The sequence below is a fragment of the Scatophagus argus genome, chromosome 3 (assembly GCF_020382885.2).
Source record: "Scatophagus argus isolate fScaArg1 chromosome 3, fScaArg1.pri, whole genome shotgun sequence".
Classification (NCBI taxonomy): Eukaryota; Metazoa; Chordata; class Actinopteri; family Scatophagidae; genus Scatophagus; species Scatophagus argus.
This window is the reverse complement of record NC_058495.1, coordinates 11,507,609-11,522,321: the sequence shown is the minus strand read 5'-3', so window position 1 is coordinate 11,522,321 and position 14,713 is coordinate 11,507,609. Positions and strand designations below refer to the sequence as shown.

The 14,713-nt window shown below is 40.2% G+C and overlaps 1 protein-coding gene across 2 annotated transcripts in view; it reads right to left on the bottom strand.

Moving 5' to 3' along the window:
* Nucleotides 1–14,713, bottom strand: part of uba7 (ubiquitin-like modifier activating enzyme 7) — a 35,756-nt gene that overhangs the window by 13,394 nt on the left and 7,649 nt on the right. For both annotated transcript variants that reach the window (XM_046383485.1, XM_046383486.1), the window contains exons 16-21: nt 14,079–14,289; nt 11,818–11,892; nt 10,084–10,285; nt 9,903–9,994; nt 7,529–7,621; nt 5,587–5,778 (exon numbers count right to left, since the gene is read on the bottom strand). In XM_046383485.1, coding sequence (XP_046239441.1) covers nt 5,587–5,778; nt 7,529–7,621; nt 9,903–9,994; nt 10,084–10,285; nt 11,818–11,892; nt 14,079–14,289 — 865 coding nt within the window. The remainder of the gene's footprint in view (nt 1–5,586; nt 5,779–7,528; nt 7,622–9,902; nt 9,995–10,083; nt 10,286–11,817; nt 11,893–14,078; nt 14,290–14,713) is intronic.

Sequence of the window (14,713 nt, the reverse complement as noted above, 5' to 3'; positions counted from 1 at the left end):
TTTGAAACAATGGGTCCTTGATTCCACACAGAGGAAAACAAGCAGGCCATGAGCAATTTGTATCAGCTGCAGCATGCATAGGTACCATTCTGCCAGCAGTATGGATTCTGCTCAGCCACTCTGATGCACTTCAGTGTGGACTGGACACTTTGAGGTTCAATTTGAAGAGCCAGAGCTTCTTGACTGAGATGCATCTGTAGAAATCTGATTTGGGCAGGCAGTCTGAACAAACCCAAAGTAATCTGTACTTGTATCGTGAATACTTTGTTGAAGGAAACAACAATTTTCAAGCAGGTTCCTTTAGGATGGTGAGGTCAGAGGTCAGGGTCACAAGTGCCTCTGAAGCTAGTTAGGATTCACTGCCTTGCTCAATAACCCTTTAGACAAAAAGTTCTTTCTAAGCAAAAAGCCATCCTGTTAATGTGTTTCTCATTAAAGACTCTGGCCTGCGGTTTAAATATGCATGAGATGAGGAAATACAGTTTAGAATCATTTGAAAGAGCTGCTAACTACCAAATGCCTCTGGCATTTTAAGTTGGCTAAAAGGAGAGCATGCATGATGAGCAGTACCGCATATGCCACTAAATAAATAATGTGGACAGCTATCTTTATTTAAACCATATCTCACTCATCTGCTGTAACCTGTCTAATGTCAGTCTGTGTCTCTTAACATAAATAAACAAACTATGAATGGGCATAACTTGTTGTCGATGATAAATGGGAAGGTAATGATCTGCAGGGAACTACAGAACAGCAGTGACAGAACAATGCAACGTAAAACAACAGATGACTTAAAAACATGAGGTCAAACACACAATAATGCCAGTGACAAAAAAACTGGAAAACAACAGAAGGCACAAGCCGTCTATGTTGATCACAGATTACTCATTATCCCGTGAGCACTATTCATGTCTGGGGCTTGAGTTACAAGCTGCACAATGCAGCTCCATGCCAGAGCTCCCGGAGGAGTACTGAGGACCGTGGATCATGTTCACCCTCTTTTCTTTACTGGCACAGTCTGAGGAGGCCAACACACATTTAACCACATGTGAAGTAAATCTCCCCCTTTGTTGTTTTCTTTCCCTCTCTCTCTCTCTTTCTCTCTCTCTTCAAGCCAATCGCTGTTATTTGTGTGACAGATGTTTGACCATTAATTATACACATATAAGTGCTTAAATTGCATATCATGTAGCTGCAGATTTTACTTTCTACATATAAAACAATATATGACCACCCTGAAGTGAATGTTTACTCAACAAACATGCAAACATCCCTGTTTCTTCCTGATTTCTCAATACACATTCATATCAAGTTGGCTTAATTCCTGAGCAAGTTGTGTATGAAAAGTTATTAGAAACAGAGGCTGGAGCAGATGAACAGAAAACCCCTTCCTCCTCCAGCAAGATCACGTAGTGCTCACAGGGAAATCTGGTTTCAATAAATAGCTTCCTGTGAAGGCAGGAAATCTCCATCATTTCTTCAGGCAATTAACAAAGAATCAGTGTGAGCACTGACCTTGCAGTGGCTCGTTGAGGACAGGAGCCTTACCTCCAACACTGCTAATTCAATTAGAGACTGAAAGGGCAAGCTGGGGAAGAGGGGCACCAAGGGAGCGTGAAAGGGCACCACATTAAGACCAGGGTGTGGAGCATGTGTGCACAGACATGGAAGAGGGAGTATTTCCATGGCACACAACCAGCAGGCAGCCTAACAGACAAGTAAAGACAACAGACACTGGCATACAGAGTTGGGCAAGCTGCAGGAGGGGTTGAAGATGGAGCTATTTAATACCCAGCTGAGACACGTACTCCTCTGTCTTGGCCCCAGGTGATGTTTCTCTGAGATTTACTGAGGCTTCAGCTCCGTTACAGCTGCAAGAGCACAACACTCATGAGCCTTTGCTGGTCTTGAAATATATTGTCTCAGGAGGTTTGGTTTCCTGCAGTAACAAGGCATGCACTGTCTTCACCGTCCATGATCTGAGGTGAACTGAAACCTTCTTACAGCACACCTCATTTCAGCTACACTCTGTATTGTACAAATATAGGAGTGCATTTAAAAGTAGTCTTCTCATATCATACACAGAGCTAAAACCCTGTCCTATAATCATCTGATTAAGTTGGCTAATAGCAAACACCTGCCTTCATTAGGTGTTGAGCAACATTAGAGTCGTATGTGGCTCTTTAGTTGCTAAAAGTTCCACTGTCTTCATGGGCTTATCACTAACTTCGTCTGTCTGCTCTCCAGTGCATATAGATAGTTTTTCTTTTCCTTGCTGAAAACAGCTGCTTGCTGCTGCATTAAATGGGGACGAGAATATTGAGAATAATAAACCGCAACACGTGGTTACGGGCCGTTCTGACAGTCACTAAAATGCTATGTGTAACTGAGGGGCATTTCTATGGCCAGTGATAATTCTCTGTGGGTTGATCATTATAAGCAACAACTTTATAACAAATTTTGATTTGCGAAAGTTTTATCAAATGGTAACTTACACTTTGCGTGTCTTTGGAAAACCATGTCTAATTTCAGTGAGGAACTGTAATCAGGAGAATGTGTGTGATGCTGTGTTTTTGCAGTTATCTGATATAAGGATAATCTGTGGAAAGTTTTGTGTGAGTTTCAGTTAACCTTTGACAAGGGACCGACAGTAGAGAAAGACTGCAGCTCTAGAACTGTGGCACCAACATCTGAACCAAGTAACAATTTTTGAGATTTTTCATCTCTGTGAGCTTGGTAGACTTGCTACTTATTAGCAACTGAAAAACATAAACACAGGGAGGAAAACGATAGTAAAGATTTGCAGTGTTGAGCAGACAAGGACAGCCTCCCATTTGTTTACATATTTCAGCCTCTATACAGAGGATAGCAGCAGTGGGGGAAAGCCAGGGGAACTTCCTATTTTGGGAAACAGCAGCTTTAAAGCAACAATCTCTGGAAAAGGGTTAGCATGGTGGGAGAATGAGCAGTAATTTATTTCAGTTAAAGAGTCTGTGAGTAAAACAGTTCTGTATGGACAGAGTGGTAACCAGCCACATCTAAAACATCTTACCCACAAGCTTTCAATTACAACAACAATCTCACTAACATATCTTTGCCTCTTCAGAGCTGTGATGATGCATTGTTACATTACAGTGACTGCGAAACATCTGGCAATTCCCTGCTGTGGTGGTAAAAATACACTCCACTTTGGATGAACACTGGGTGGGCCACCAGTTCTACCAGTAAGATGTGAGTTGTGTTACTTGATATTAATGAACTGAGACTGATCTCATAAAAGGAGAGGACTCAGTCATTGCAAAAGTAAGCCGAGCTCTTGAAACTGCATGTCTGATCAGTGATATTTAACAGCTGCACGTCTGCAGTTGCTTCAAAGGCTGAACAATAAAACCTCTCTAATCTTAGATTAAGCAGATAAAAGCATATTAATTATAGGTATGTTCCTTTTGTTTCTGCAATTCTACTGTGGGCTAATTTTTGCTATTTTAATTCATTTATATTTACACCATTCGTTTCTATTAACAGATTGCAGTACAGTACAGAAAAGTGATAGTCCCACATCTCAGGGCATGATAAATCTATAGAGAATCACAAGCAACATTTCTTTATTGTCCTTCATTCTACATTATGATGTAAAGTTATGTGATGAGATAACTAAAGCACAACTCAGGTGCAGGAAAGCTTTGAATCACTGGAAAACAAATGCAAGTTGTGTCAAGATATTAAGAACATACTACAGGAAGCTGCAGAGACTGGAATGTCACACATGTTTGGAAGAGTGCAACTGATACTGGATTTTTATTGTTTCTTTATAATTTAAAGATCAAAAAATCAAATATCAGTTGACAGTTTTTTTAACTTCAGTGCATAGCATAAATATTTGTGACGAGGGTATTTACTGTGATACACAACATTTTGATCTTGGTCATATAAACTGTAGGAATTGATGGCATTTTATACTTTTTATTTGTTATGTGAAGTAAAGTTATCTGTGTGGTTCATACACCACACAGAAAAAGGAGAATATGTTTGAGAAAAGACTATCAATCACTGAACTGAACTGATTTCTACAAGGTATCATAGACAAATAACTAATCATGAAGACTAAAGACTAAAATGGTTTCCTTGGAAGACGTTAGAGAATCTCCCACTCAGATAGCTGAGGTTTTGGCAACCAAGCATCTTCCCATCTCCCTCCTACTCTGTGTAACTATGTGTATCCCTCATTTACGAGTGCCTACCAATATTTAACTCTCTAAGATTTGTTCCTAACCTTCGAAACACTGACCCTGAGCCTCAGCTGGGCATTTTTCCTCTGGTGGTGTCCCATCTCTGCTCCGTCTCCTCTGCTGAATAGAACTAAGCGTAGAAGCTGATGCTGCAACACTTTAAGCCCCAATGAAAAAGCCTTGCTCTGGAAAATCTAATGTCTGCCCATCCCTCTGACTAAATGATTCAACACTTGAATATACAACCTCTGGTTGGGGTGATGTCAGGTACAATATGTGTGACTGCAATCATTTACTGTGTGTATCCAACGTTCCATGCTGCTTGGGCAATGTTGTGTTCGGGCCAGCAAATTTCAGAAGACAGAAAAAAAAAATGATAAAAGTATGTGCAAACACTTTGACTGACCAAGTTTACAGACAACAACTGTGAGAACACCAGGGTCTTTGTATGTAAGGAAAAGGGCATGTCTGGAACGCCAGAGCTGCACAGAAAGTCACAGCTGCCTCTGTCATCACAGCAGCCTTTAATGCAGCTGCAGCATTTTTGCCTGTAACCAAAGCTGAAACCAGACCTACACTGTCTCAGAGCTCCCTGTCAGTGCACCCTCACGTCCCACAGGACACAGTTACTCCACTCACCGACCCCCAGTGACCCCTGTCTGTCAGGGGGTTCAATGCTCTGAGAGAGAATACTGGTGAGGGCAGCTCCAGTATCTGATTCCCTCCAGAGGTGAGATTTGGAGGAGAAAAGGCAGTCAGACCTGTACAAGGGCAGTGACTTTTGACTTTATATCCTCTCATACCTAAAATGTGACCCTAAGAGTTGTTTGGCTTTTGAATCTGGCTGGTAGCCATTTTGTGTTTGTGTTTTAAAGCTTGGCTGATACAGCATAAAGAACCTAGTATGAGCTCACAAACCTGGTATAACAACCTCAAACGTTGAGGTGGATTTGATCCTAAAAGAACTATGTCTTAAGAAAATAAGCTCCTGTCCTTTCGCTTTGAATTACAGTTGTCTCAAATTCACTTAATTTCTGCAAACACAGAGGCAGACATGGGTGTGTTTTGCCTTACCTTCATTGAAAAACCCTGAGGATTATAACTGAGCTAGTTTAAGACTTGGCTTATATGCAAGAGATTGACAGTTAGCAAAGGTCACTTACTCTGAGAGCACTCATTCACAACTTAATGTTCTCCAACCAGAGAGGAAGGATGTAAACCAAACAGATTTATCTCCAAAGCAGACAGGCTTAAATTATAAATGTATATACAGTAAGAGCCTGTCAGGCTGCATGAATTGCCTTACTCAGGTCCTATAAGTGACTGACTGCTGTGGGTGCATAGAGCTGTAACTCACTTCGAAGGATTGTGCCCGGCGAGGCTGGGACCACACAAAATGCTGGACAGACAGGAAGAAATAAGATGTACGGTAAGAGCTGATTCTCTGGTGACCCTGCACCAGTTTATACAGCTCCAGGCACATCAGGCCTGCCACTGCGGCTGTGGTGGTGGCAATGGCTGGGATGATCCTTCCAGCAATGCGCTTACTCTGTGAAGGAGAGGAAAGCTCAGTTTTAAGATGCACTGCAACTAGCAGGACATGAATTCAGTTTTATTGCCTTTCAGCAGAAACCTTCTGTTACAATAACAGCAATATTAGTATAATTATTTATGTTGTGTAATTAAGTAGTACTTTGAGAAGGTTGTATTTAACTTGATTATTTCTATTTTACAGCTACCTTCCACTGCAGCTCCTTTACATGCATATGTGAAAGAAGACAAATCATATACTACTGTAAGTAAAAGTAGCCATACAACAATGTAAACCATTACAAACTTAAGTACTGCACTCAAAATCTTACTTAAGTAAAGTAAAATAACAGCGACTACTAAAAGTAAAAAAAAAAGGTAAAAGTAAAAAAAGTATCAAATGTCCTAGTACTCATGCAGCAAGATCAGCCTGATCAAAGTTCTATTCCTATCTTATTCTAACATTCTTACAAATGCATAAATATGAGAGAAGCACTTTGATGTTGCAGCTGATCCAGGTGGAGCTGGTATAAACATAAACTCATCTCAAACTGCAAAGTAATTACTATGCTTCCACTATTAGTGGAGTAGAAATCACTTTTTACAATATTTCATGCTGAAAAATAGCAAACAGTAGAATAAAAAGCAAAAAAAAAAAAAAAAAAACTACAGTAAAATACAAGCACCTCAAGACTATACTTCAATACTAAATTGACTATACTGAATATACAGTATACTGTATTGTCTGTTTTACTCCACTGCTTTGATTTTACAGCTTTAGTTACTAATTCCCTTTAATCAACATACAATACATGCCATCAATTTGTAAAATATTCTGCATTGCTATAGATTACATTACCAAACCATGTATTAAAAATCAGTTTTACTTTGAACAGCTAAAACACAAATGCCGCAAGCACAGTGATGCATCAGTAATCAGTGCATCCAGTAATGTGACACTGACAGGCGGTACTTTTACCTTCCAGAGTTCAATGGTATTTTGCTGCAAATACTTCTGTTGCTGTAGTGAAGTATTTTTAACTAAATCTAAACATCTGAATACTTCTACCACAAAATCTAACAACATGAGTCATTTATTTTTGTTAAAATGTGTGCATTTGATGTAATATATACCAGCAGAGCGCACTTCCTTGTATTAGTCATTAATTTGACTATTTTATAACGAATTTTTCATCTATTTGCCGCATGTATATACAGTATATTTCAATACTGGAACAAAAATCTTATTATTATTCTAACACTGACATGTTGTCATGTTATGTAGGGTTTACAGTATAGCTATACTGTGTGCTGTAAAAGCAAAGTTATATGCAAACAAGATGCAACGTGCAGACATCTCAGCATAATTGCACAAAGGTAACCCTCTTTTGTCTCCCCTCACTTAGCAGTGCCCATCCCCCATCAGCCTCCATCTGTCTTGGCTGTGTGTGTCTACAGCAGCGGCTGGTAGAAGGCCTGGCTCAGGTGTCACCTCCCAGGCGACAGGTAAAGTGCTGTGATTAGTTCTGCTCCAGGAACAATGGGTGAGGAGGCTGTTTCTGTGGCTTTAGGGCAGGTGTGTGCAGCACCCGCTAAAAACATGACCCCAAGGGAGGGGGAGCGGTCTGCTTTGTTTTTTTTTTTTTTGCTTTTTCTAATCTACACCGCCTCTCACCTCGGCTTCATCTCTCTGACTTTCCTCTCTATTGTTATCAGCCCTTCACAGAGATTAGACTAGATTAGATGAAACACATATTGGAAATGCTGACCATGTGCCGATCGGCTGCAGGGATGTCGTAGTTCTCAGCCCTCAAGTTAGAAGCAGCAACGATGTAGTCCATGTGGAAGTTGCTGTCATCATCCTGTGGCAGACGGGATATTAAACATAAAGTACATCAGTTATTTAATACTAAGCTTGAGACACAAGAACAAAATATATCTTGATATGTATTCACGTCCATGCCGGGTGACACCCCCGGTGATGTGACATCTGCTTTGAGCTTTGAAGGCTTTGTTGTTGTGTCACTTAAATCACTCAATACATGACTTGGTCACCCCATCAGAATGCAGTGAAAATCAGATTTCTTTTGTGATTGACATGGCTGGTGACATCATGCCTCTGCCACTGCGGCTCCACAAAGACTAGGAAGGTGACTGTCACTCAGGGAAGGCTTTAGGGGCTGTGAGGAAGCTCTAAGCCGGCAACCTGATGCATCTGAAACCCTCCTACACAAATTCCATCTATCCACAGCATGACCTGGGCACGCATGGATTCAAATCAGGGGGAGTATGGTAGTTTGGGGGATCTCAATCTTATTTGAGATGACATTCGATATGTCCCTGACTTACCTCATACACCTTCATTATGGCTTCTCCTGAGTCACTGAATGCTTCACCAGAACCTCATTCAAGTGGCCTGACAGTCATTTTCCATACCCTCTCCAAATTCCTCTAAGACTCACCTCTGCAGCCACAGCAACTGCACCTTTTCTAGCCTTCTTATGCCTCTTTGTTGAGCCTGAAGTACCCCATGCCTAAGTAAAGGTTCTATTGCTGTGACATATCTTTTAGCCACTGATATTTGTAACCTCTTCAGTGTTCAAGGTGTGCATGTGGTTGATTTCCACCAGTGTGCTCTCAGCATGAAAGAAAATGCTTGTATGGAGGTGAGAATTTTAATTAGTCCTCTTATTTCCCAAGGTTTCCCAGGAAACTCAGGAACTCATTGGTGGATCAACAAGTCAACAGTTAAATAGGATTAGTTGGCTAACCAGGGGAGGACAATTTTCCCCTCTGGAAAATGTTTTTTACAAATTCTGCATTTGTTTAATGTTGCCACTTAATATATTATCGCAAGAGATTCATTAGGTTTCTGCTTTATTGAGCTTATAAATCCCTCCACTGAAGGTCAATGGGGGCATAAAGTGCCGCCCTAAAGACGCTGAAGAAACTGAGTTATTATTTGAATCAAGAGGTGAATAAGTCTTGGATTCTGGTCCAATTCAGGATGGACTGGGCGTGTGGCCCAAAAAGTCCTAAAAAGAGGCGAATAATTGTGTAGGTCGCTCTGTTTGGCCACTTGTGTTCAGAAATGGTTTTATAATTGACAATCAAAACCCAGAAGCAATCTTGGATTTGTCCACAGTTCGGAGCTACAGCTAGCACTCCTTAACACAACACACACCCTTTACTCAGAAGAAATGACCCTGTTGGATCTTCCTGATAAAGCCTTAGCAAAGGTGCTATTAAGGAAAAAAGTTCTATTTCTAAACTTCAATTCAGCATTTCAGAATCTGTCCTGGTTACAGACCAGAGAAATAACTTTTCACTCTCTTGTGGATACCCAATGTGTCATGTGAATCTTCTAGTCTTATCTACATGAAAGAGTAATAGAGACTTTCTTTCTAAGTAATCATCAAGGTATTAGTAACTGTACCGAAACGACTGGTTAGAAAATACAGTACTTCTAGGAATTTGTTTGGGGAAAATATATCTATTCTTGATATAACTTTCTGGAAAAGACAAACCTTTAAGCTCCACTCCCCTCCACCTCACTACAGACGCTTCAAAATCTCAACCAAGTGCTAAACACGATTTAATGATGAGACAGTGGGTGATTATTTGTCAAGAGGTGGTGTGAAAGTCTGTGAGGAACGACTGTGACAGTGGCTGGTTGCACAGTAGGTATACAGGAAACTCAGCCTCAAGGCCTCAGTGTGCCACTTCAAAGACACAGCTGACACGTCTGCAGGCAGTATCTCCCTGTATGCAGTACGCTGCGCCATTTCACCTCACATAGGTCCATACATAAATAAATCTGTTCCAAGTGAGCTGGATGACTGAAGTGTTCTTTTTATATTCTGTTTTTATGAACAGGACGTAAATGTCTATTTCTAAAATGTATATCTGAGCCCCAAAGCGCTTTAACACTGAACACAGAACACAAGAAAGCTCTGTTTCATGGATGTTGAGGAATAGCTCAGATTCGGGTCACTGAGCACCAAAAGATGAAGGAGAGAAAAAAAAGACATATTCTGAAAGCACCTATAGATTTGAGTGCAGCTCCCTGTTAACACCCAGCGTCAGGCTGTCTGTGGCTCCTGCCGAGTGTGCAGCAGACATCCCGCTGTGCTCTTGCCTTACCTTCTCAAAGTCGATGGGGTACATCTGTGTGGCTGAGTCTTTCAGAGATGGTGAAGCCAACTTTCCTTTCAGCTCCTCAAGTTGTGCTTTTTCTGGTGCAAAGACAAAGAGAGAATAAAAAAAAAACCCAGGAAGAATGGGAGGTAATAGCATGAAACATGAGCGAGTTAGAATGACTCACCAGCATCATCACTGTCCTTTTGTTTCTCCCCCTGCATCTCCTGGTCAGTGACATGGATCTTTACAGACGACTTGGGAGTGAAAGATGGCACATGTGCTTTCTCTAAGATTTTTCTGATAGAAGCAAAGTCGCGAAGCCCGTTGATCCCATAGATCTGCCCGTACAGACTGGCTGTTGCCATCACATACTCCATATGGGTTGTCTAATGAACATAATGAAAATATAAACCATTAAATTATATAGATAACATCTTAAATAATCTTAATACATAATGCTCAACACATGAAATAAAAGTGGTTTATTTAAAACTGATTCAGTACTGAGTCCTTGCAGATCGAAGCTGTAGAAGGCACATTGTAAAAAATAGATTTGAGGAGAAAGAAGATTAAGATTATATTAAGATTAAGAAGTGCATTAATGCCAAATTACCTGCCTGAACAGAATGGGTAGCTGTAACAGTAGGTCCTTCAACCACTGTCTCTCTCTCTCTCTCTCTTTCTCAAGACATACATATGTACACAAGAGGCAGTGACTGCTTACTCCACAGCATCATTCCACATTTCACCTTTGCAAAGGTGCCATCAAGGAAGAAGTTCCATTTCTGAACTTCAATTCAACATTTCAGAATCTGTCCTGGTTACAGATCAGAGAAATAACTTTTCACTCTCTTGCAGATACCTGATGTGTCATGTGAATCTTCTACTCTTATCTACATGAAAGAGTAATAGAGACTTGCTCTCTAATTAATCATCAAGATATGATTAACAGTACTATCTACAGTCTATTCTTAACTTTCTGGAAAAGACAGACTTTTAAGATCCACATTTCACCTTTCAAGTATTTCACTTCTACTTCAACAGAGTACAACACTGTATTCTAGTCACAGCAGTGCTAACAGTGCAGACCGAAACTGACAAAGGATCAATAAAACCATTTAAGAATTTCTGAACAGAAGGACTGTAATATAGAAAATATCTACTGAAGTAATTACTGTTGATGAAAAAGGGAAGAGACAATAGATTATACATCCAAAGCAAAGCAAATATATTTCAAATAAAAATGTTGCAATTAATACCAATACCACAGGTGCAATGGTGAAATAATTCAGTATTAAAAAGTTTCATTTCACCTTTATAGATAAGTTTTTTTAAAAAAAAAAAACTGCACTGACAATGCACATTTGAAAATTTGCAATTGTAGCTTTTATCTTCTGGAAAAGATGACAATATTTCACATAGATGGAAGGGCAAAAAACAACTGTGAGGGAGATCGAAGTCAGATGGCAGGGGATGGAATGAAACACTGACAGCACCGAGACGATGGAAAAGGTGAGGTGTAAAGAGCCATGGGGAGAGGAAAGCAAATCTCCTTTCAGAGACTTTGTGAAATGTCAGTTTCTCACCTCTATAGTAACAAGTTTTCAAGTTACAGTATTTTTCAGTATTTTTTATTACCTCTTTACTTGATATGACAGTACGTAGGAATCAGCATGGCGATTTGTGAATATGTTTGGAGAGCAGATTATTATCTGCTTTTTATTGTCCACATGCAGTTTAAGTGGCAGCTCAGATAACAATGCAGTGCATGAGGACAAGCTTCTATCAGACCAGATAAACAAGGAATGTGAGTGGTCATCACCAAATACTGGGGCATTTTTCAGCCATTCCTGTCGACTGTTTTAGGGCTCATGTCAGGATTACTACTGCATGAGGAATCGGACCAGCCACTACTCACATTGTTGGGGTCAAAGGTCAGCGGGTGAGGGCATCTCTTGGATCCAGACCAGAAGGGTAGACCTGCAGCAGTCACCTAAAGAGAGGCAGAAGAAAATCTCTTTATCAAAATTATCAACAGCTGAAAATTCTTACAGATTGACCTTGGATTAATATACAACACAGCAAAAAAACTGTTAAAACATCATGTTATCTTTTAGTTTTCTGACACACCAGGAGGCCGGCGATGTTCCCGTAATACAGCCAGACTAATACCGTTATCAGTCATGTGCTGACAACACAATTTGTATGTCTGATAAAGGAACAAAGGGGCTGAGAGCTTTGATGTTCCCAAATGGTCCATATGCTGAGACAGAGTCCCCTACCTGCAGGTGGCAGTTTTCACTACAGGGGTGTTTTCTATGGCAGCCAAAAGGCATCAACAGCACTCTCCTTTTCCCAATCAGGATTCAGAGGGCTTAAGGGCAGAAACATGGTGCCAGTAATGCTTCATCCTTTTGACTTTAGTTTAAGAATTCATATAGCATTTGTATAGCCCAAGTCAAACTCTAATCAAAACTGTTACAATCAGAGGCTTGAGGTCCTGCTACTTTCTTAATAAACCATAAATGACCTTTGAGGGATTCTTTAAATAAATTTAAAATCCAAATGAGATGAATCATACAATCAGTATGTCCTGCATTAGAAAATGTTTTCCAGCCCCCTAAAACAGAGCATGTTGATTGCAAAGCCCCCTTAGGCAAATTTGTAATTTGTGAATTTTGCCTGCATAAATACAACTGACATGACTGTTATCAGTTAATATTTCATAACTATTATATTATATTAGATTCAACTGTATTGTCATTACACATGTACAAGTACAAGGCAACGGAATGCAGTTTAGCATCTAATTAGTGCAATAAGCTGCAAGTGCAAGATATATATTATCGACAATATGCATATTATGGAATCACAGGTATTTAAGATAAGATAATCCTTTATTAGTCCCATAACTTTGCAGAAACAATTTATTTTTCTTTAACCAATTTATTTTAATTCAACCATGTGATTACGCAACAAGTTAAAAATACAAAAAAAATGTACCATCATATCACATCTTTAAAAGCTTTTGTGCATAACTGACAGTAAAATTTACAATTTACAACTTTACAAAGGCTGCATTTATAATATGAGGTCTTTAATCTCTGTTGTCATTTAATCATATATATAGATGATACACATTGTATTTTTCGGCCTTGTACATAATTTGAGCCTTTTGTGGAAGCTCCATCAGTGCAGGATAAACACGCTCCCATAAGGCCTTCGGTTCATTGGCCCACTTGTCAAAGCAGAACCACGTTCACTCCTCACAACAAAGTAACTGTTACATTGAATGTGTGGTTATCTGTCTTGTGTGGGTACCAGTATCTGTCTGTTTGGTTTGTGACCGACCGTTGACTGACGTATGCTGCCTTATCGCAGTTCCTCAGAAAGTTTGTGGTCGAAAATAACTTTACAAGACAGCCATGAAAACAAAACTCCTTTACAGGTAACCAGGGTAAAGAGAACTATGGAAGAGAAAAAGAGAACTAGAAAATGATTACCATAACTTCCACATAGTTTCTCTGTGGTGTGTTGTGATTATAAGGCTACACACAGGACTGGTTTAAATACTAATTAATATAAAGCTGGTTCATTTTATCAGCGTATAAGAATGCCATAAGTTTTTCTGAGAAGTCATGCAGGGAATTTAATGCCTTTCTTTAAATATTTAAGCAGACATATGGACAATGGAAGCAAATCACTCTTGGTCAGAGGAATTTCTACAACCCTGCAGGGACATCCAGTGAGGGTAGTTGCTGGAGTGAGATCTGGGGTTAGTGAGGGTCTGTTTGGGTTGATACTGATCCGTGCCCCCTCAGGTGTCATGGCAGCATGTGACATCACTCTGTCTGCATGCTTCACCAGATTACAAACCCTCAGAGGTGTTCAGAGATATTTATCAGCAGTGACTTTCTGTGGTTCAGGTTTCAGACAAGGGCGATAATGGTCTCTGAGCCTGCGGAAACTATGCTGCATTACTTCATGAAGAGAAATGTGAAAAATGACACACTTATTGGTGTTGGTTTTGTGCTAATGCCACATGGCAGTGTTTAATCGATCAGTATGCAAGGACCTTAGACACACAACAGTGCCCCTCTGTGTCTACATACCTAAATTACAACTTCATGACACTGGACCTTAGGGAGAGCTGTTATTCAAACTCTGATATGATTTTACCTGGTCAGGAGGGAAACAGTGCAGAAGCTGGCGGATCTCATTGTTATAGATAGTCTCCCACTTGCGACGTGCCCAGATTACACAGTCCTCCCAGCTGGCTGGACGCTGTCCTCCAGTTTTCATGTCCCCCAGGCAGCTCCACACCCCTCCAAGAACCTCCAGGGCCTCAGCGTCTCCATGGCTAAGAGTCCTCTCTACAAACCGTGCATCCCTGCAGAAAACAGTGCGGCAATTTAATAACATACAGTATAAAGAAGGTAATAATCACTAGATATGGAAAAATGTCTAATTGTATAATACATTCCCATGTTCTAACATTCAGAATAAAAGTTTTGAGTTGCTGGACTTGTTCTTCTGCAGCAATACAGAAAGTCCTCATGGAAAAATATTTTGTTCTATCAAGCATAGAAAAAAATGACTAAAAAGATTTTTGTTTAGGGTGTAGTCTAGTTAGTGACTCAGATGGGATTCCTTTGGCACTTGGTGGGGGACTAATAGTTATAGGAAGTTAATAGGAAGTGTTAAGTAATCTTGCGTGCTGGTCAGTGCAACGCTATACCACGCGCCTGGACAGTTGCACCATCATGTGCCAGCTCACCGAACAAGGCCTTGCACTGCAAAAACAAAAGGGATCT